General features: G+C 40.2%; 1 protein-coding gene across 1 annotated transcript in view; it reads right to left on the reverse strand.

Moving 5' to 3' along the window:
* Positions 1 to 1372: 1372 nt before the first annotated feature.
* The window catches only part of LOC139199402 (complement C3-like), a 52683-nt gene continuing 30341 nt past the window's right edge, over positions 1373 to 23714 (reverse strand). The window contains 28 exon segments of the mRNA XM_070828469.1: positions 1373 to 1517; positions 1716 to 1860; positions 3260 to 3343; positions 3486 to 3578; positions 3983 to 4072; positions 4251 to 4353; positions 4428 to 4517; positions 4628 to 4718; positions 5113 to 5161; positions 5242 to 5323; positions 5475 to 5537; positions 6275 to 6430; positions 8802 to 8922; positions 9093 to 9176; positions 9362 to 9440; positions 9649 to 9855; positions 9961 to 10050; positions 10175 to 10238; positions 10996 to 11208; positions 12458 to 12597; positions 12734 to 12822; positions 12937 to 13048; positions 13154 to 13351; positions 13678 to 13746; positions 13959 to 14088; positions 20697 to 20715; positions 20821 to 20908; positions 20999 to 21081. Of these exon segments, the coding sequence (XP_070684570.1) occupies positions 1373 to 1517; positions 1716 to 1860; positions 3260 to 3343; positions 3486 to 3578; positions 3983 to 4072; positions 4251 to 4353; positions 4428 to 4517; positions 4628 to 4718; positions 5113 to 5161; positions 5242 to 5323; positions 5475 to 5537; positions 6275 to 6430; positions 8802 to 8922; positions 9093 to 9176; positions 9362 to 9440; positions 9649 to 9855; positions 9961 to 10050; positions 10175 to 10238; positions 10996 to 11208; positions 12458 to 12597; positions 12734 to 12822; positions 12937 to 13048; positions 13154 to 13351; positions 13678 to 13746; positions 13959 to 14088; positions 20697 to 20715; positions 20821 to 20908; positions 20999 to 21081 (2977 nt within the window).

Below are 23714 nucleotides of genomic sequence, written 5' to 3' on the forward strand. Positions count from 1 at the left end.
TGTTCCTCATAACACGCATGTTCACACATAGATACTCTTGAAATCTTTGTTGTTATTTATGTTATTGTTTTTTATGTTTGTTATTGAAATCACTTGGCACAAAAGCTTGATTGGGTGCAGTCAGATGGCTGATAGCACTGCTCCATATTTGTAGATGGTCTGTCATGCTTTTCGGTTGCAGAGAGTCCTCTTCATGAATGGATGTTATTTTGCTTTAAAGGTTTGCAAAAAAGTAACGTTTTGCTCATGGGGAACAACTGAGCAACTGTAAGAAATCACCAAAAAAATTTGAGGTTTAGTATCAAAATCTGTGCAGATTTAAATAGGAACAGGCTCCTGTCTCAAGTACACAATAATGCCTATAACATGTTTGAATTAACAGAAGTGTTGCTTCGGCGAAGCTAATAGTAAAACTTAAAAATATAACCAGAGGGTTAGACTAGGATTAACACTGGAACTGGATCATGGAATATCAGATGAACATACCATGTACAGTTTAAAAATATTCAATCTAACCACAGAGCAGACAGCAAATAACATATGTAGAGCTCAATCGCACCACTATGGTTCGATAATGATCAAGGTGTCACTTCAAATGTTTCTGGACTGGAAAACAAATCCAAAGTCAAAGGGTATTTGGGGGGAAAACACACCTCCCCCATCATGCAACACTGTGAGGACATAGATCAAAAATCAGTTTTAATAACTGAACTGTTCTTCTTTTGAGGTCAGAACTATTAGCAGCTTTGTGGGACTGGACAGTGTTGGTCCCCATCGATGCTACATTTATACACCTCATGGTTATTTCCACAGGGCATCCGCCATGGTTCAGACTTAATGTCCTCAAACCGCTTGTTCAAAGATCTGAATTGTATTTGCAGTCAGTGGGACATTGTTGTTGTTTGTCCCTTTCAGATGATGTCAAATTTAGCAGGATTCCATGAATAAAATCCCACTATGAAGTGTAATACCTTGGAAAATAAGGTTAAAGACTTTTTATTACCTTTTAATTACCTTAATTGTTGCTAAATTGATCTACCTACTTAAAATACGTTTTAAGATCCTGTGGACACCTTGTATTAAAATCTATGCTAAAGAACTTTGGAGAGATTTTGTTGAATTCCAGGCTATAAATTAAATATAGAGAAAAGCATTTCCAACTGTTTTGTTTTGGGGATTTTTGACTCAGAAAAGTAGATTAAAGCTCAAAAAGACAATCACATCTATGAGAAACAGACAATGAGATTAAGACCATTACATTTTAATCATTATAGTGCAACATTGTAAAGTTTGCAGCACTTATCTCATGGTAGTAACAGTTTTATAGAATAAGAGAAATGCAAAATGAATGAAATCAATTTGAAAAGAAGTTTCACTTCTGCTGACATCCAATGTATAGGTACTGCTCCTTCATGATCTCCAAGCCCAAACAAACAGGTCTGTATTCATTGGTCTGACACTCTGCTGTTGTGGGCCAGTGCTCGATCCAGGTTCTCTCGCCAAGTACATACTGAAACCTGAGGAGAGCAAAGTGAAAAACACATTTGGTCTAGATGTAGCCAGTTATCTATAACGTGCAGGAACATAACATGGAAAAAGAAAAGCCATCCTTCCCTCAAAAAAAAGTATGAACTATTATCACTGGTAACAGAAATATGTATACTCAAGTATAAGATAGGGAAACTTTAGAAAACAGTGAAACAGAATAAACTTACAACTGGTTTTCGTCATCTCTGTGAATATCTTTGGATGTGCCCATGATCAGGTACGTTTTGCCGGTCTTCAAATCTAAAGACACCCTGCAGTGTGGATAACTGAGGAATGTGCGTAGTTTACCCTCGGGACCCACATCATAACTTCCTGTAGTATAAATACAGGAGAAGAGAGAGAAGGTCATTCCTGGAATTCATTTTTAGGGCAAAAAAGAAAACAGTATACAATCAACAAATAGTCAGTGTATTTAAAACCATTTAACAACATCAATATGGATATGCAAACATTCAGCTCATGGAAGACAATTGGAATTATTTGTGATTACAATGTAAAAAAGGTAAATATTAATCCATGAAATGTCAAAAGTAATCAAATGAAATAACGTAAAAGAAACAAAAAGCATCTACACTTAATGAATAACATCAATAAACTCAACACATCTTAATTAGAGGCTACTGGAAAAAAATCTAAAATTTAGCAGTCTGTCCAGATGAAGTTGTGACCTGATGTGCTGCATTAATCATATTGTCTCATTCCTGCCAGTGTTCCTGTCACTCGTAGCGTTTTTGCTGCTCTCAACCCACTGTTCTTGCTATATCTTTCATAAAAGCAGCTAATTACTCACTCGCTCACAGCTCTGTCCTTCTTTTAGCAACTTTCTCACAGCTCCCATAAATATCTACACTCTATTCAGCAGCAGTTTTGTTTCTCTCTCTCTGTCTCTCTCTGTGTGTTTAGTAAGCTTCATGTTAAAAAAAAAAGCACGTTTTGTTGTTTTGGTGAAATGTTTGCTACATAGCAGTTGCACCAGTACTCTGTCACTGTGACTTGCAACTGTGTTTTTCGTGCAATACATTGTACATTTGATAGAAATTGTGTATGCAGTTATGTGTATAATGATTACCTTCTGTATATGCCCATGTTAATGTTTGTGTACTGATATATGTCAGTTTTACATAAACAAGAAAAGAAAAAGATCACGAGAACATAGTGTTAAGAAGTCACGGTCATACCACATATTTCTGTGCGACAAGTCTCGTCACAAAGAGCTGCAAGCATGACTCGCAGGCTAGCAACAGTGTTGACAACGACACATTGATTGACACGCATACAGAGCAATCTGTGTTGAATTCAGCCATGTGGAACATTGTTTGTGTTTATATATATTGGGTTACGTCATAATGACTGGGATGGAATGTAATAAATATCTACGCAAGTGCTGAAAATAAGCATAATATTATCTTATGATTATTCCAATTGTGAAATTTTAGTGTTTTATAGACATTTGCTGGGACTCCGGACACTGAGCTTGAAACCAGGACAGTCACAGACTGCGATTCCTGATCACTGTACATCAAACTCTTTCCTAAAATGTCAAACTTTTCCTTTAAATGGCCATGAATGTTTCTTTTTGACTGGAAACACCACTGAGATACTGTACAAAGTGCAGTACAAAGAGAGCAAAATATTAATATGTCAGATCCACCTTTAAGGCACCATTAGTCATCATTAGTACGTCTCAGGCAGTTCAAACATAAACACCCACCTTCTTTGATCACTTCCATTACCCGCATTGTGTAAATGTCAGTGGACAAATCATCTTTAAATTCTTCCAGTCTCACTTTGTATGCTGAGGACAGACAAACCACAGATTGTTAGCCCACTTGTTCCCTTGTTTACTTGTTCCCTTAAGGTCTTACTCACATGAACATACACATCTAGTTCTTTGGTTAAAAGCACTATATAAATGCTGTCCATTTACACTCCCTTACCGAAATCTATTTTAGTCTCCAATGTAGTCTCACAAATCTTGATTGTGCGCAGGTCATCGCTGATGTCGCCCTTCTTCTGCATACTGCAGTTTTCTGGAGACACACAATCGGCACCAAGTGAATACCCAACTGATGACTGATGACTTGAACAAGCACGTGCAGAGGATGTGCATGTAGATGGAGAGTGCAGCTGTATCTAGGTCACACTTTAAGTTAGTTAGTCAGTTATTCTGTTGCTAGACTGCTGCTCTGGTCCCACGAGATCCTGCAGGTGTGCGTTGCTCTTGTTTAATCTTCTCTCAGCCTCGAGTCCCCCGACTTTACAATAATAAACTGCTGCAGTCTACAGACAATACAGGGTGATAAACCCCAAACAACTGATCACTGAAGCGCAGTGGTGAAATTGTGTTTAGGCTTTCCTTCAAGAGTTTCAGATGAAACAAATTTATACTTATAGTAGATAGATCAGGACGTCAGTCAGACATCATCCTGTTTACCTTCAGCACATGTGCATTCATCACCTCTACAGAGCCGCAGTAGCTGTCCACCTCTCCTCTCTGGGTGGTAGAACTTCACACAATGTGTTTCTACAAGAGAGAAAGACATTTGAAAAATATAAATAAAAAATATACATTAAACGCTTTGAAAATGTAACACTGCCCACGTCTGCACAGTGTCATGTACTCGGAAATGTATTGGTATCAAAGAAAGAAAAGCTTTAGCTCATGGAGCAAATATATGTTTCTGAGTGTCTTTGAGACTCACGGTCATAGTATTCATAGACAGACACGGCAGCTGGTTGTATGACGCCAACTTTCATCGTCTGTTCAATCCTAAAAGCAATCTCCTCTGTTCGCGTGTGAGAAACCTGCAAGTAGAGATGTAAAGAAAGGGTGAGATGGGGATAAAGGGGGACAGAGGTGGGGAACACTGATGACTTACCTTATCCAGGTAGATGATGAGTGAGCCTTTTTCTGACAGGGCTGTGTTCATCTCATATTTTGAAATTGTGCGAGCACGACCTTTGGACAGCTACACACACACACACAAACAGACATCAGGCAAGTTTATTGACCATAAAATACATGTTATTTCTCCAAACAACCTCATGTGGCTATAAGTGTATCTGTGGAATTTCTTACTAAGTCGAGGTCATTTTTGTTTGGGGTGAAGCCAGTTAACAAGCCAATATCCAAGATTGACATGGTGGCATCACGCTCCTTGTCCTTGTACCTGTAGAGAAAATGGATTGAATAATTAAAATAAAAACATAAATAAAGTGGAGATTAAGAAAGCAATGCCTTTTATCAAATGTCAATTTCAGGTGTTTCAACTACAATGTATCCTAGTGGGAATGGGCTGCTGATGAGTTCAAATTGGTGTGAAATCTCGTTCAAAAGAATGTTAAAGTTTACACCATCGTATTTTTCTGATGAAAGAAAAGTGTAAAATTATGGTAAATAATATGGAAACCAGGGACATGGAGGCCAGAGCAATTAAAATGTATGAGAGTAACAGAAACCAAATTGGGAAGGAGTGAAGTAATGTAGGGGCTATAAGTGGACAGGAAATGGTCTTTGTCATGTCACTGTGGCACTCGCAATCATGAGTTCTTGATTGTACTCACAAAACCTCTATTTTCAGCTTGTATGTCTGCATATCTTCAACCAATTTATCTGGAGGAGAAAAACATTAATTAGATGAGCATTTAGTTTATTTGACAAAAACAAGAAAACATTAAATGAAGACACATTACCTGGGAGGAGCTGCACTGACAGGTTAAACCTCTGACAGTCATCCTCTTTTTCTTTAGGCAGAGCGTAATACAGCGACACCATCTGTCACATAGGTCAAAGTGTATCTTAGAACGTGATAAGCTGACAGGCATCTGTCTTAATAACACAGTCTCAACAAGGTAAAAAGAAAACTTCTGGTCTCATCTGAAATTCAAAGGACCCTTCAACAAATTTTAAAACAGATTTTACTTACTGTCACGGTTGCCTCTCCTGTGCCCGTGGCAGTCACTTTCACATCCTGGTTTATGTTATTTATCTGTTTGAATTTGAATATGCACACACACACACACACACACACACACACACACAGGGATCAGAAGAAAGAACATAGAAAACAGCAAGAACCAAATGCACTCAGTAGTTTCCTACTGCTACAGTAAGCTTAACCATAACCAAATGTTAAGCCTGGATCAGATAGTGTTTTGGCAAACACTACCTAATGAGGGAACAGACTTCGACACTAGAGCTGTCATTCCAGCTCACTTACAGTCAAGATGTTCATGAAGATAACTGTATCATAATGTATCATCAATGGAATTAATCTGCAGTCCAAAACAAGAAAGTCCAAAACATGACCTGCAACAGACGAGGCTAGCTGACAGCTCGAAATAACTCGCGCTCTGTTATGTCAAAATAAAGGAGTTATTAATCACTTGCAGTCCCTGTCAACCGGTTAAGGGGAATGAGGTGTCAGCAGTCATTGACGGTATAAAACTGTCAATGAAATAGGTTTTACAAAAATTGTGAATCACTGCAACTGCAAGAAGTCAATCAGCATATAGGCACAGGTTTTCATGAAAAATATTAGGCTGATTGGTAGTAGTAGCGAGATTAGCTGCGGACAGACTGACACACACACACACACACACACACACACACACGTCCAAACATGACCAAATGCATAATCCCCACCAGGCTTACATCTGGCAGAGATAATAATGATAATAATATGCCACTGTAAGTTTGTTTGTATGAGACAGTGTGTGTTCTCACTTTAGATGTTCTTGTGGTGTAGTGGTTTTCTCTGTTGAAGTTGTACTTTTCAAGTTTTAATCTGCCTGGAAACAAGATGTCCACATTCAAATCATACTCTGGTTCTTTAGCATTGGCCCAGTAATCAGCCACAGCCTGGTACACCATTATAGTGGCCTGTAGAGAAAAAGAGTGAGGGGAAGAAAACAAGATTTATGAAAAAATAGGTTATTAACCAAGATTAGCTGAAAGAAAAATGAGCTACATAACTGTATCAATATGGACAGAGGACTTATGTATTACCTGAGTTGATCCATAATGTCCGCCCACCTTCTGCTGTTGGTTGAACCATCTGACAATAGGTCTTGCATCTTCATAGGCCTTTTTTAACAGAAGGTAAGTAAATTGTTGAAATTTTCTGTGATTTTTGATTACACTTTAGTGAAAATAGAATAGAAAATTGCAAAGGGAGGGACAGAGTGGTTCACAGAAAGCCTCTGCTGTTATGTGAGAACCTACTACTTGAGCTGTTGTCAGTCAAGACTCCTTAGCCACTGAGGCCCCCAGAGCCCCACAAAAAGCATCGGACCACAACTCTACTGTAGCAGCCTAAGTCAGACATCAACTCACATAACGACCACAGTGGCACATTTTGATCAGGGGAAGGCAGCAGAGGCAACCCTTTCCACCCTCAGCAGAGTACCCTGCACCCTGGAGAGGAAGCGTCACTGCAGAGCTAAGAGTATATGCCCCTAGGGAGCAAAGAAGGTATGTCACTACTGCTTTAGGCACCTGAACTGGGCCCAGACGGAGCTGAAAGTGGTGAGTCTGTAGCAGACCAGGCACAACTGGTAAGACAGTACTCACACAGAGAGAGACAGTGCTTAGTTATTCTGGGCTATTAGACTGCGACACTGTGATTTGAGGCAGACTCCTGGAAATGTCGGGAGACATTTCACTTCGTGGGAGAGAGTGTGGTCCATACGGGGTTAACAGACCAACTGCACAATGCTCTTGTGGTAAATATTTGTTTATAAAACACTCAATGCACATGAGAGGCCCCCCTCCAATTTCGAAATTAAGAAACACAGAGATATTTGATAGTTTTAGTATATTATTTGTATCAGTGATAGCACCACAGAATGTAAATCACAAGTGTATCTGTGCTGTTTAGTTAGATATATGTTTAGTAAACACAGCATTAATCCATGTAATTAAATGTGGTGCAACATTTTGAACCTGAGCATGTTTCATTCTGAGCATGTAACAACGGCATCCTGGTGAAAGACATATAAGTGGGAAATGCTCACCTCAGCCTTGACCAGAGCAAGAAGAGCATAAGCTGTGGCCTCCAAGGTGTAAACAGGTCCTTTAGGTACTGGCCAGTGGGACTTGTCTAAGGAAAACACAGACAAATATCCTTATTATATTATACCTGAAACAAGCTTCATTTATTATTAATTCCTCAATCTTGGATTTTGGATCTAAACAAAGGATTTATTAAGTCAATACCAGTATTGATATTTGAGAGAAATATAAGATGTTTTTAAAATAAACACAAACATTTTTGATAACAATATCTTAAATTTGTTATTCAAAAATGTTAGAAATACATTTACTGAGCAGGACCTCTCTATGGTAATGAGACACTGTTTCTAAAAATATATCTTCAGATTTCTGTACTGAGCAAAAAAAATCATGCATTGATAACCCATTGGTATACCACTGTGGATATGTAATATTTTTGAATCTATACACTTATTAACTCTATTTATAAATATTAGATTAGGAATATTACAGCATGTCAGCACCTGCAGAAGCAAACTTCAAGAGAATCTCCTGGTTCAGTTTGTTTTCATTGGCCAAGGCGTATGATGTCATGGCAACAGCATATGAGTAGGTGAGGCTGGGCAGACGCCTCTCCAGGTAGGCCACTGCTTTGTCTACACTGCTTGGTAGACTCTGGACACAAGGGAAAAGAAGGCACACATGGAGAAAGGAGAATAAGGAGAGTCACAGTCACATAACAGTAATGCATAACACTTCTGTTCAGGAATGTTGCAACATTTGATCCTGGGACAATAGCTGAGCAGAAAAATGTTCTGGTGCCTCGCCAACGATCACGTGACCACAAATGAGGCTGTATTATGTCACACTTGTATCAAACAGGTGGTTTTAATATGGGGTGTCCTTGTTAATCTGCTACAATATTGAAAGACAGTGATGGCAAATGTTAGCTTGACTAGATTTGACAACATCTGGCAGTGCCTGGTGGCTAGAAATGCAAACTGATTATTGTCTACTTCTGTCTGAGGTGAAGAACCCATTGATCAAAAAATTATTAAGTATTTTGAGTGTATAAACATACCATTGTAAACTATGTTATTTGCCTCTCAAGAACGTACAGCTGGACACGAACAATAAAAGTCAAATTGCTTCATAGTGGTTCTGTGCTTCAGGCAGCTTGGTTTTTCCCATCACTAGTGTGGAGCAAATAAATGAAGTAATAAAAGAAGTGAGGGGAAGAGAAAACAGAGGAGATACTCACATTAACAGAGGCAGCACATAGTGTGCGTGTCTCCTGCATAGCGATGAGGCAGAAGGCCGTCATGGAGGCGTCTGAATCTCTGCCTTGCACATCACCCTACACATGTACACACACACAAGCAAGTTTTTATTCTTATAAGATGACTGTCAATGACATGTAATTGTTTTCATCTTGATTATCTTTTTTGAGCAAGTTAATGAGGTCAGTGGACGCACACGCATTGCATTACTGTACACATATCCAACTTCTCTAAACATGCCGTCAGGTCGCTGTGCGTTGAGAATCAGAAACTTGACAGCGTCACAGATGTGGCCGCTTTGCACTGCAATCAGACCGTTGGCCATGGCAAACACTTTGGCAACATAGGCTGTCAACCTTAGAGAGGAGAGGAGAGGAGAGGAGAGGAGAGGAGAGGAGAGGAGAGGAGAGGAGAGGAGAGGAGAGGAGAGGAGAGGAGGTGTAACAGTATAGTTTTATTTATTGGCACATGACTTACATCCAGTCAGAATCTAAATAGGATTTGTAGACAACTGAAACACACAAATCTGTGGATGACTCACCAGGAGCTACTTTGGCGCTTGGGCCATACAGCAAAAGACCCATCTTTTTTTTTACGGTATGCAAGCTGGTTCCGGTAGCCTGGAAACAAATAAAAACACACAACCTTTTAACTGACTGATGAGTCCTGTTTTTTGTGATTGGAGCATCTTTCAAATTATTGGTATAGTTTTTATTTTGTATATGTGTTTGTGTGTTGCATTCAGACCATTTATTCTCAGTGGCCAAGATTCTAAATCCCACAGAGTTTATGGTATGTGTGCTAATGAATACTTCTGTGTGTTCCTACCTGTTTTGATGTGTTGGAGGGCTTCAGCACGTTTCTGGAAGCCCACAGCTTCCCACTGGTTGGTTTTGTCCAAATATGTGGTTGCAATGACAGGTAGGGTCATGCCGGCCATGTTCTGCTCTCCACAGCCTGAGGGCTGGACGATCAAACTACCCATTGAATTCCCACTAACGGCGTTCTCCAGCAGTGCAGCTACTTGTTCTCTCCCTGCACGCACATACACACAAACAAAGAAGAAAAGCATTATGCATTATAAACCAATGGTAAGAAACAATTAAACAGACATGTTGAGGTGATCTTTTCCAGACAGACCTGTCAAGGAGATCTGCGTGCCTGTAGGTGAATGTGGTACCAAATCTTTCAAGGGAATTCCACTGTTGATAACTTCTACTTGTTTACCACCTAAAGCAAGAGTTGGGTAATCAGTTAACAAGTGATAAACACATAATATTATATATCATATATATATTATATACATATATTATGTCATACATATATTTTGTCGCAATGTAATGGGTAAACTCACCTACACCTTTAGTAGTGGGGTTTAGAGTAACAATCTGAGAAGATTTAACCAGCACGCCCTCTGGCTGAAAAAACAAGAGAAAAAGCAAGATACAATATGGTTTGCTTATTAAAATATTCTCTTTCTCTTTCTTCATTTCAGATCATACATATAAATTTGCATCAAAGTTAAGCCCCAAAAGATGTCTGTTTCTCTATACTGACTTGCTGTTCATATCCCCTTTCCAACCGACAGTCAGTGCTGCTGTTAGTAAAAGCACGACTACAATTACTCCCAAACCTTAACTACGTGGTTATTGCTGTAACCATGACGACAAAGCTCCCGCAACCTTAAGAAAGTAATCATTTCATCCCAAATATGATGCACCCTAAACTTATCAATGCACTTAAACTCAAATTAAAAACTAAACCCTAAACAATTATTCTTTCCCATAACCTAACAAAGTTCTTTTTTGTGCTTAAACCTAACCAAAAACTTAACCACAGCGTTGTAACATGAACAAATTGATTATCTAATTTCTAAGTGATATGTAAGGATTTTGGATGGCACAGACACATGATATCATCCAACTGATAGGGACGTCAGATCAGAAGACGCTTCTATGAGTATATACACATTTTTTGTTATTCAATCTGGAGGAATTGTTGAATATCACTTGATTACACTCTCAAAGAAGTGGCCATTCACAGTATCCCATCCCAAAGTGGCTGCAACTACCTGACAGTAGCCACAAATGCGTTACAGGCCTGAGACAAAATGTAATTTGAGCTGAGTGGTATAAAACCACTCTTAGCCCACGACATGGAGCACACTTCTCTTACCACCACCCGAAGCATCTTCATGATTCCATCACTGAACCCTGAGTCTTTAATGGCTGCTTTGACCTCAATGCGGTATTGTCCTTCCTTCATGGGAATAATGATGAAGGGTACAGATCGTGTAGATTGGTGCCCAACTCTGACCTCCTGACGATACTTCCCATGTTTTGAGGCTGCGCTGCACACATGCTTCTCTTCAATCAGCTCCACACGCACCTTGAAGACGAGACAAAGGTGGAGAAAGATACCGATAGGTGTATTTGATCAAAGATAAAGGCCCCCATTGAGTGGATAGTAAGGATCATAAATCAGCAGTTTTATTTTAGGTCACTAACAATGATGCATCCCTAATTTGATGTAATGCTTTAAGTTTCCACAAATTCATCTTGAGAATCAAAAGGCACACTGTAAATATTTCAACATGGGTGCCCTAAGTCTGCAGCCAAGACATATCAGACTGGAGAAAGGATTTCATTCATTCTCTTTTGTGCCGCACCTTGTACAATTCCCAGTATTAAAGGGGACATATCATGCAAAATGCACTTTCAACATAAAAATGTATCCCTGGTGATTCTAGAGACTCAAACTTAGAGAAAAGACCCTCCTCTTCCCTTTTTTCTCCTCCTCCATCTTTGAGTAAATGTGTGAGAAAATGCTGTTTAGGTTTGTTCCTGTTTGTCACACACATACAATTTCTCACAGTGACTGTAAAACACAACAGTTATTTGACAGGTTAGCATGTTGCTTGGCTCATGGGGCTACTTCTCCAAAGACAGAAAAGCTCATGTAGAGGTTGGTGGGGGGTGCTTGCTCATGCATGTGGGAGTTGACCAATCAGAGTAGACAGAGCTGTTATGTCTCCTCGTGTTTGTTAAGTTGTCTGTGTTCACTGGCGTGTGGTCTTGTCTCTCACTTCCTGTTTTATTGTGAAAACTAAACTCTCCTCTCGTTTCAGGCTCTTGACTTCCTGCCCTTGTGTGTTTCCCGCCTGTGTGATTGTCCGCCCCGCCCTGATTGTTTCCACCTGTTCCCCATTACCTTGTGTATATATTGTCTGCATCTCCCTGTGTCCTGTGCCAGATTGTCTTGTCTTGTCGAGCGTTCAAGTTGCCAATTATATCTTGCCAAGCCTTTGGACTCTTTTGTGACAATTGTATCTTGTTAAGTATTTTGTCATTGCCCACGTCCGTAAGTATTGGTTGCCTGTCAGTCCTTATTAAAGTGTTCACCTGTCTGAGAGTTTCCTGTCTTGCTTTTGGGTTCTACCTGGTCCAGTGCCTAGCCTTGATAAGAGCTTTAAAGAGGGGGGCTTTAAAGAGGCTAAAATGGAGCAAGTTTTTTTTTTTTTTTTAGCATTACAACATAAATTGCTGTGTTTGCCCTTTTGTTTGCAAACTTCCCAGAAAAACATCATGGTCTTATCGGCTCTATCCTGAAACACTGGAGCAGAGTGACACAGACTTACAAGCGCATCATCTGGGCTGTAGTTGTGGAGGATTGCTTTAATTTCCACCTGCTCTCCCCGGACAGCAGCGTAGGGCAGTCTGAGATCAATGAAGAATTCCTTCCGAACAATTACCTCTAACGAATCGCCAACACAGATTCCTTAAAGATGAGAGGGACGGAACAAAACATGTAATCAAACAGAGAAAGAATGAAAAGTGTAAGGGATGAAAGAGGAGCATGTCTAAACTGAAACACAACTGACACTCAAGACAGATTTTAGTCACTGAATCCTCACCGTGAGTTCTCGACAGGCTAATGCCAGTGAACTGCCAGGTTGTGATTGAATCTTGCAAAGGAACATTCTTCTCAAAAGATGTGGTGCCACTGAAACAAAGAAAGATGTAAAGAGGTAAAGGGTAGCTGTAAATCCTAGTGGTGTCGTTAATGAAGTTATTGGTCTATTATGTCTCTAGTGTTTATAGGTGTCAGTAGACTCACCAGTTTGGTGAATGTCGAGGGCAAGCAGGCAGTTTGATATCTGACCACAGCCAACTTTCAGGGAACTTGGTGCGGGTAAGGATTTGCCAGAGACTGCCTTCATCCTCCTCACCTAAAGTGTCATTAAAAATGTTACTATTGTTCTTTGGGAGGCAATGACCAACTACCAGTGTGACCATGGAAAGTATTCACCCCATCCTATGTCCCCATCTCTTACTGCGAGCCAGTTGGAGGCTTTCCTCCTTCTTCTCAGCTCGCTGGCTTTCCATCTCTTTGCAACAGTGCAGGAAGGCCTCGACACAGGATTGACCGTCCGTGATGTACTCGCTGCGAATCTCACAGGTGTACGAAACCGGGGTGTTCTTCATGCCATCTGAACAACAGTCACGCTGTAGTTGGTCTTGATATTTACTCACTGGAAAGAGGGTTGTGGAGGAGAGATAGAAGTGAGTTCAAAAGTTGTAAATGAAACTTTTTCAAATGAGGAAAATAAAAAAAGAATTTGTCCTTCTGGTTGAGTCAAGTCAGTTTTATTTACATTCCCTCCACCCTTAGAATCTTGATTTGAATAAGGAAAAAATGGGAAAGGGAAAAATCTGGTTTCCTCTCTCTACACTATTGGACAGACTTTCAATAAAAGTAGCTAAAACGAGTTTCAGCTCACTTTAAACCTGATCTATGTGACAGAAGATGACTGAATATGTGGTGACTGGGTAGTCCAGAGTTGCTTGTGGTTCTTACATAAGCTGGTTGTGACGTCCATTATTGTGGTCCTTCGTTTCCTCCTGCTGGGGGCCGGACATTTCAGTTCTGGAAATGCAACACAGACTAGATCTTTAACAGAACCCAACAAGGTGAGACGCAGACTGGATTTCTGCTTGGTATAAATGATATCATGCTCTGAAAATCAGAGTAAGGTAAGACGCGTGGACGAGATGCAACACTTCGAATGAGCACTCGAATGAGGAAAGCCTCTCACTATCTAGTAATATGTCATGGGTATACCAGTGAGGTAGTGTTACCTTGTCTGTATGCAGTCCCTGAAGCCGTGCTGGACTCGAACAACAGCCCAGCATCATAGAACACACTCATACCGTCCTTCCCTCCACCTGGGGTGCAGCCTGTGTCATACGTCTCTACAAGGTCCCACACCTGAGCAGGGTGGAGGTCACACACACACACACACAAAGAAAGAAAGACATACAGACAAGACTTAAGGTTACAGTGTGACAGGTAAACAGACATCTGTAAACAGTTCTGATATGGCATTAGAAACATGTAACATGCAACATATTTGCTGCAACATATTTATACTGGACATTGACTACTTGAAGCACTATTTGAAGCAACACGCTAACAAACTTGAAGGTAAACGTGTGTAATTTTTATTTGATATGTAGCTTTTCAAATCAAACCACTTTAAGAGTATAGAAAGTGCCTTTTTCTGGGTGAGGCGGTGCTTGTTGTTGAGGACATAGACGCCTTTGTCAACTGCCACCAGTCCCACTGTGGCCCCAGGGTCTCCAGTGACCTTCAGACCAAACATCTTGCGTGGCAGATAGGATGGAGCGGCTCTCGATGATTCCAGTTTCAGCTAAATGTGAATGACAGGCCAAAAAATGAGAAATGCAGTTTTGTATTTGTTAGCAGTTACGCACATGAAAAATATGTCCTAGAAATATACGACTATGTCTGTCAGATTGTGTGTGTTGGGTGTATTCTTTGTCCACTTAATTTCTGCTATATCAGTGTTGTGTGTCTCACCGAACCCATGCAGGAGTCTTTCACATCCACCCAAACAGAATCTGACACCACTTCATTGCCATCTGTATGGTAGTAGGCTATGATGCGGAATGATGGCAGCATTTCTTTGGTAATGGAAAGTGTCAGGGAAATCAGTACTTCGCCACTTGTCTTGTAACGACCATTTGTCACCAGCTGACCTCTGCTCAGGACCTATGGACACACATTTAGACATCAGCACTCATCCAACTTGTGACTATGTGGGATAAAGGAATAAAAGAATATATATATATATATATATATTGTTTTGTTTTGTTTGTTTTTTCTCTCAATTTTTTATTTGCATTTATTTTTTGATTTTGTTATATACCTTATATAGTTTGACAACTGACTAATTTCTCTACCTTTTCTGTCTCCTTTGTTGCTGTAACAAGTAAATTTCCCCGGGGAGGGATAAATAAAGTCTATCTTATTTTATCTTATTTTATCCTATCTTATCTTATCTTAAATCTCTTACCAGGTATGTGATGTCACAGTTTTGGTTTGACTGCCTTTTGAGGATGAGGTTGATTTTCATGTTTTTTCCTAATTCCATCTCAGCTGTATCAACACCTGTGAAAATTACATGTTGCAATGAGTGCTGGAAAGTCAGTAGTCCGAGTGCATGGTGCGCACTGCCACCATCATGAGCAAAAAGTTATCTATTCCTCACCAATGTGGATGTAGCTGTTGCTTTCGGTGGTATACGGGAGAGCTGTCATGTTGGCTGATGCTTGTCTGTCATGTGAAATATGAGGATCATCGGTCTTTGTCTGCAATCAAGGAGACACAATGTTAGTGTGACGCCACAATTGTGAAGTCACAATTATGATAATGTATTTTGTGTTTATAAGCAGTAGCAACATGCTTTTAAGGTGTCCACAGTAGGCAATGCATTTGTTTTGTTGTGGGGAATTAACATGTCATTCCCGCCTTTGGCCAGCAGGAGGCAGCGGGGCACTTTGTGTTGTGTGTTTGCAGCAGTCGCTTTGTGGCTTTTGCGGCATCACGGTCTGTTTCCCTCATTCTGCTGAGCGAGGCTGAACGAGCGGAAGCAAAGTTGCCCTGTCTCATTCATTTGTTCTGTTTGCAGAATTGATAACCTGTTTACTTGGTACCAGCCGGTACCTGTAACATTAGCATACACAATCAGCTACATAGATAATACAGTGGGGCAAAAAAGTATTTAGTCAGCCACCAATTGTGCAAGTTCTCCCACTTAAAAAGATGAGAGAGGCCTGTAATTTTCATCATAGGTACACTTCAACTATGAGAGACAGAATGGGGGGAAAGAATCCAGGAAATCACATTGCAGGATTTTTAATGAATTAATTGGTAAATTCCTCGGTAAAATAAGTATTTGGTCACCTACAAACAAGCAAGATTTCTGGCTCTCACAGACCTGTAACTTCTGTAAAGGCTCCTCTGTCCTCCACTCGTTACCTGTATTAATGGCACCTGTTTGAACTCGTTATCAGTATAAAAGACACCTGTCCACAACCTCAAACAGTCACACTCCAAACTCCACTATGGCCAAGACCAAAGAGCTGTCAAAGGACACCAGAAGCAAAATTGTAGACCTGCACCAGGCTGGGAAGACTGAATCTGCAATAGGTAAGCAGCTTGGTGTGAAGAAATCAACTGTGGGAGCAATTATTAGAAAATGGAAGACATACAAGACCACTGATAATCTCCCTCGATCTGGGGCTCCACGCAAGATCTCACCCCGCGGGGTCAAAATGATCACAAGAATGGTGAACAAAAAATCCCAGAACCACACGGGGGGAACCTAGTGAATGACCTGCAGAGAGCTGGGACCAAAGTAACAAAGGCTACCATCAGTAACACACTACGCCGCCAGGGACTCAAATCCTGCAGTGCCAGACATATCCCCCTGCTTAAGCCAGTACATGTCCAGGCCCGTCTGAAGTTTGCTAGAGAGCATTTGGATGATCCAGAAGAGGATTGGGAGAATGTCATATGGTCAGATGAAACCAAAATAGAACTTTTTGGTAAAAACTCAACTTGTCGTGTTTGGAGGAGAAAGAATGCTGAGTTGCATCCAAAGAACACCATACCTACTGTGAAGCATGGGGGTGGAAACATCATGCTTTGGGGCTGTTGTTCTGCAGAGGGACCAGGACAACTGATCCGTGTAAAGGAAAGAATGAATGGGGCCATGTATCATGAGATTTTGAGTGAAAACCTCCTTCCATCAGCAAGGGCATTGAAGATGAAACGTGGCTGGGTCTTTCAGCATGACAATGATCCCAAACACACCGCCCGGGCAACGAAGGAGTGGCTTCGTAAGAAGCATTTCAAGGTCCTGGAGTGGCCTAGCCAGTCTCCAGATCTCAACCCCATAGAAAATCTTTGGAGGGAGTTGAAAGTCCGTGTTGCCCAGCGACAGCCCCAAAACATCACTGCTCTAGAGGAGATCTGCATGGAGGAATGGGCCAAAATACCAGCAACAGTGTGTGAAAACCTTGTGAAGACTTACAGAAAACATTTGACCTCTGTCATTGCCAACAAAGGATTGAGATGAACTTTTGTTATTGACCAAATACTTATTTTCCACCATAATTTGCAAATAAATTCTTTAAAAATCAGACAATGTGATTTTCTGGATTTTTTTTTTTTTTTTTTTTTTCTCATTTTGTCTCTCATAGTTGAAGTGCACCTATGATGAAAATTACAGGCCTCTCATCTTTTTAAGTGGGAGAACTTGCACAATTGGTGGCTGACTAAATACTTTTTTGCCCCACTGTACATGAAAAGTGTAGTGTGATGATGATGATGATGATGATTTAGCATCAACATAATTTAACGTCGTTCATTGAGAAATGAGTGGGCCTTTCCCAATTTCAATGTTCCAGTGTCTCTGGGTTATGAAACAGGCGCCTGCTTACTGAGAACACTAATGGAAGGTGAGTATAAAATGACCAATTCACGACCAGAGGAGCTTCACACTTAACTAATACTCCCACATTCTAAAATGTGGTCTGTAAATTCACGACACACAGTACTGTAATGCAGAGTGGAATTCTCTTATGTTGAACTAACCATATGGGATATATAGCCTGCTTTGGTATAAATATCATGCTATTAATAATACTGTTAATAGAAATTTTAAAATAACTTATATGCTTTCAATCATTCTCCTTAATGTGAGTGAATAAATCACTATGGGAGACTAATTTCCACTATCCAAACATGCGGGAACATCAGAGCAACATCTTGGCTGTGCTTTCAATCTTTTTAGCTATCTGATCGCTCAACTTGTCTGGGAGAAAAACTTCCAAAGTGTGGGAGCAGTGCTTAATTTGTGAATCATGAGGTCCCAGGACACTGAGAGGGTGCTTTCTACCAGTACCAGGAGCACATTGGAGGATGTCTAGCTGTTAAAACTAAAAAAATATAAAATAAAATCATTACAAACAAAACAATAATTATTTTACATTTCTTAATCGGAGCATTCACGATAATCACTCAAAATCAGCAGCGGGAGTCATATAGCAACAGTTGTATGGTCTCTCTCTCTCTCTCTCTCTCTCTCTCACTCTCTGTTGTTATCCTATCTGACTGTTTGGGCCAAAAGTTCTGAAACAAGTGATGTGTTCGGTCTGTCTGTCTGTCTCCATCTTCTCCCCTCTGTTTCAGTACTATAGACAGCACTGCAACTACATATGCTTCAGGCACCACTGTCATCAGGAAGTCAGTGTCTGCTTTTCATTTGTTGAAGTGAAGCACTTTAAATTTACATCCAGTTAGCATCAACTGCATCTCAGCTAGAGTTAAGAATGGTTATTAGATACACAAACTTGATTTAATGTGTCATTGGCATATAAAGTTGGTATGGCTAACATGTTATCAAAAGCATTTACTTTTATATACACACATTTACATTTATTTGTAGGAGTCGCGTTTATGTCCACCTAAAAGATTGAAGTTCAATATTCAGTCTTCTTTTAGCTTTGTATTGGTATCCATGACCCACTGAGAAAGATTACTTGTTCTTTAGCTTGAAGACATCCAACCACTGTATTTTCAACATTCTTGTACTGTATCATTAATGTGTGGGCAGCAGAACCAAAACAATGAACAAATGAAGCTAAAAATCTGCATACAGCTGCATAGTTTGGTCATAGCTGTTCTTGATTTCAGCAACCATCCATCATCTACACCGCTTATCCCTAAGGGGCGCAAGGGTGCTGGAGCTGACATTGGGTGAGAGGTGGGGTACACCCTGGACGAGGCGCCAGTAAATGACAAGGTCCACACATATAGAGACAGACAACCACTCATCGTCACACTCACACCTATGGGCAATTTAGAGTCACCAATTTAACTGCATGTCTTTGGACTGTGGAGGAATTCAGAGTGCCCGGAGAGAATCCACATGAGCCCGGGGGAACACACAGACTCCAAGCAGAAATGCCCCGGGTTCAATTCGATCCTGTTGTGAGGCAACAGTTCTAACCACCACACAATCTTAGTGTCTTGAGTTCACCACTACAAGCACATTTCAAAAATGCTGGTCAACATTTAAGTAGATTTGAGCTTTCATTTGTCAGAGGGGATGTAGTGCAAAAAAAGGTAAGATACTTACTGTAATTGTCAGTGTGCCGATTTTTGTTCCTGTATTGATGGTAAGCCTCGCCATGCCGTTGGCTGCGGTCAAGCCATGCACTTGGCCTGGATCGACCACAACTGGAACACCCTCTGCCGGAGTGTCATCAGGATTCACAACCTCAACCTGCCATCAGAGTCACAAACAGTTGACGGAAACAGAAAACTACAAACAGTTTTACTGAAACACATCTGATTAAGGTCAAATTAATTCAATTAGATTCATTTTTTCTGCAAACTGCACTAGCTGTGCACTAGATATTATGTCTTAGATAGTATAAAGTGATCCAAATTGTTGGGTTTCTCTTTTTCTCTGAAATCTCAACTGTTAAAATCTACCTTTGCATTATAATGAAAATACAGTAAAACATTGCAATGATAAATAATAAGAAGCATTACACAGCATATGACTTATATTTCAAGAGTGACTGTATTTCGTTAGTGAAATGTTTTCTGAGAAGGATCTTTTCAGCCATACTCTTTCTGTCAGTTTGAGTAAATGGAAGTAAGTAACTTACCGCAACATCGAAGGACATTCCTGGTTTGTAATATTTTGGGGTTCTCTTGAAGGTGATGGTGTAAGGTGATGTGACGATCTGGATACCTTTCAGCTCTGCCTCCACCATTTCACTGCCTGCGAGTTGATGCAGAAACACACACACATTTGCACACAAACTGATCACAAGATTACGTCTGTTCAGTTTCTTCTGATACAGATAATTATATCCTGATATCTTCGTTTCCTTGTTTTTACTCTCATTTTTGGAAGTTTTTATAATACTGAGAGTTGCTTTTTCTCTTTCAGCTGCTGAATACGCATCAGTCACACATGAGCAAACATACTGAAAAGACACAAACACACAGACTTTCTTACCGCTCTCCGTCAGCACACTGACAGCTACAAATATGGAACTTCCCACCAGGTCATGGATGTTTATGAAGGTCTGTGTGATGTGTTCTTTCTTCAGTGTGACCGATCCTTGACCACTCACAACCTAATGTGATATAATACACAACATTCATCTTGAAATACAGTCAGTGAACAGATGGAGGTACTTCATAGATCCATCTGTAGATAGGAATGTGACAAAAACAACTGCAGACTTCTGAATAACAAGAAATCCTAGACATGTTTTAAGAGAGTCTTGCAGATTTAGTAGCACTGTTGAGGTCCAAGCTGTAAATCACATACTGCATAGGACACACTGACCAATCAACTGGCAAAATGGTAGAAATACAGTAAAAGTATAAAAGTAAGTGCTCACCGGCACATTCTGAAGAGAACCTGGAAAGCTTTTCTTTTGACCGTCTTGTATAACCCCAAACACCACAAAGGCCTTCCCATCCACCTCTTCACCAAACAGATACCTAAAACCACCACAGAGGGACATGTTTAAGTCCACAATGAAGTAAACCAGGACAATTAAAAATGACTAACAGACTAAAAACTACAAAACAAAAACCCTCACGTACGTAGCTTTGATGTTGACGGTGAGCTCTTGACTGTCCACGTAGAAGAAGGAGCTCTGAGGCGTCAGTTTAACCTCAAAACTGGGCAGCACTGAAAAGTAAATGAGTGTTATTGTGTGTGCAATAAAAGGTAAACAGTAAATGACTGTTACAGTTGTTACAGTGATGATGAAGGACTTACCGTATTCTTTGACCTCAAACTCTGCAGAATAGCTCTGCTGTGGGTTGCTGTGGAACTTTGCCACCACTTTCCACAGTCCGGAACTACAAACACACACATGAACACATATTTCAATAATCAAGCAAATAATCTAATTATTGCTGTATTTAAAATCCAGAGAATGAAGGTAACACAGTAATCACACTTGCATGAAGTTGTTTATATCCAACACAAACTGCAGTATAAACTAGGGGTGACCCCAAATTCTCAACTATTCGATTTAATAGCAAGATCGTGATTTGACTGTCAATTACAGTTGAATCATTGTAGTAGCATTAAAATGTGGTTATGAAGCAAAGGAATATTCCATTTGGGTTATAGGGGGGTGCTGACTGTCTAGTTTTGCATAGCATTGCTGGAGAGATGAATACTTCTGGTTTCTGAGTATCCACATCTGTACTAGGTGACATCAATGGACCACCACAATATCACCATAAAAAATAATACAGCGTAAGTACTCTACCTCATGCTCTGAGCACATTTTGCTGAACTTTTTCAGCATTATTTAGCTTCAAATCCTGACCGGCCCTGCCTCACTGACGGAATAACTGACAACTATGAATACTGTGCTGCTGTGCCTAAAAGTTCCCATTCTGAATTTGGAAGCGCAGGCATCGTTCCTGCTGCTGTGTGATCACTACAGGTGTGTAACAATTAATATAAGTAAATTATTCCATTCCAGCACCTTAACGTTAAATTTGTCAGGGACTGCCCAGAGCTCAGAGGCAGCAGCAAAGCATCACTGTTTAGGCACAAGTAAATGGACCGCTTACTTGCTTGTTCTAATAGTGTAATAAAATGTACATTGCATGCATTCATACATTTCAGTTTTATACCTCTCTAATCTATCTGTGTGCACTTTATTGTTTTGTTGTGTTGTTTATTATTGTTTATATTTTTTTACCGTGGGATAGTGAGAAACGTCTTTTTCGATTCCTCTGTATGTATGGTACATGTGGAGAATTGACAATAAAGCTGACTGACTTTTTTGACTTTGCTTCCCTGTTAGTCTTGTCATCATATCTGGGAGTTTTCACTGTGGGCAGGAGAACTTCTCTATTCAACACAACATGTTTGCTTAGGTGCATAATTATAGCTGCTGCTAATTTATCACACGTGGGATGTTTATCACCAGAGCGGCCAGAGCAGCTCCAAGCCTCATAGTCTCATAGTCATTTCTCTGGTTATGTTCGAAACTGCATACTAATGTACTATTTATACTCAGTATGACAAATGTTTCAACTGCATTGTATTCAAGCTTTCTATGTGATTTTTTTATTGATGTATGAATGGTTTCTTAAACGACTTATTTTGAAGATTGTAGAGGCTGCTTTCAGTAATTGTAAATGTTTCCATGCCCACAGTAATGTCACTGCAGCAACTATCATGGGTCAGTTAAGCAGCAAATTGTGTCACTTTTTGCTTTATTTATAGTGGGCGTGTTTTACGTTATGTTGGGGTGAGTAGTGTGAATGTGTATTTTTTTCTGTCTCCATATTAACTGTGTGGACTCCAAGGAAGAATAGCTGCTGCTATGCAGAAGCTAATAGGGACCTTAATGAACAAACCAACAAACAGGACAGAGGAAACTCCCAGTGGGAAAAGAATGAAACTTTTAGCTCCTGACATAAATTATTTTTGGGCAGCTCAGATGGATTTATCAGGAGGAGAGCTGCTCTACTCCAAACAAGAGTGGATATATGTGTGTGCGTGACCTTTGGATGTGTAGAAGATCATTAATTAACATTAGATCCTGACTGATATGATCAGTGTGTGTGGAAATTTAAATAATCAGTGACATTACACTGCTGTGGCTCATATGTAACTGCACACAGCGTTTCTCTTTCTGCTGAAGTTGGATCGCTGCAGGTAATTAATATTTTCCTTATCAATGACAAGTTCTCTCAGCCTCAACCCACCCACTATTATTCAGAATGTACTCATGACCCGACCCATCCGATTTGCAGATGCGTTCCCCGCAAGTGAATGTAAAACATGACCCACTCAGGACCCAAAATTTCAACCCTAGACCATTACAAGACTTTTTTCCTTTTGTGAGTTTTTAAAAAAAAATTTTGTTATGGTGAAAATCAAGGTCAATGAAGTTACCATATATGGTTTCTTGCCGGTCTGTCATGTAGCCTGATTGTTGCTGATTGGCTTGGAGACATCTTGTAGTTCTACTGCCTCATGGTGAGGAAAGGGGTGGCATTTTGAACTCCCACTTAAGTTACCAGGCAGTTATTTAGCAGGCAGTATGCAGTCCATACTATCTGAGTAGGTAGTAGGCTGTAAACCCTCATGTGATTTTGAAGTTTTTCAAACACTAAATTAGCATCCATCCATAAATCCATCCATCCATTGTCTATACCGCTTATTCGTCAGGCTCGCGGGGGAGCTGGAGCCTATCCCAGCTGACTTTGGGCGAGAGGCGGGGTACACCCTGAACTGGTCGCCAGCCAATCGCAGGGCCACATACAGACAAACAGACAGACAACCACTCACTCTCACACTCACACCTACGGGCAATTTAGAGTTACCAATTAACCTAATGTGCATGTCTTTGGATTGTGGGAGGAACCACAGCACCACCATGCTGCCCACTAAATTAGCAATATGGAAAAAATTATATAAAACTTAATGTGTTAAAATAAACTTTGCTAAGATTGGTTGTTTA

Source organism: Pempheris klunzingeri, chromosome 3 (assembly GCF_042242105.1).
Source record: "Pempheris klunzingeri isolate RE-2024b chromosome 3, fPemKlu1.hap1, whole genome shotgun sequence".
Lineage (NCBI taxonomy): Eukaryota > Metazoa > Chordata > Actinopteri > Acropomatiformes > Pempheridae > Pempheris > Pempheris klunzingeri.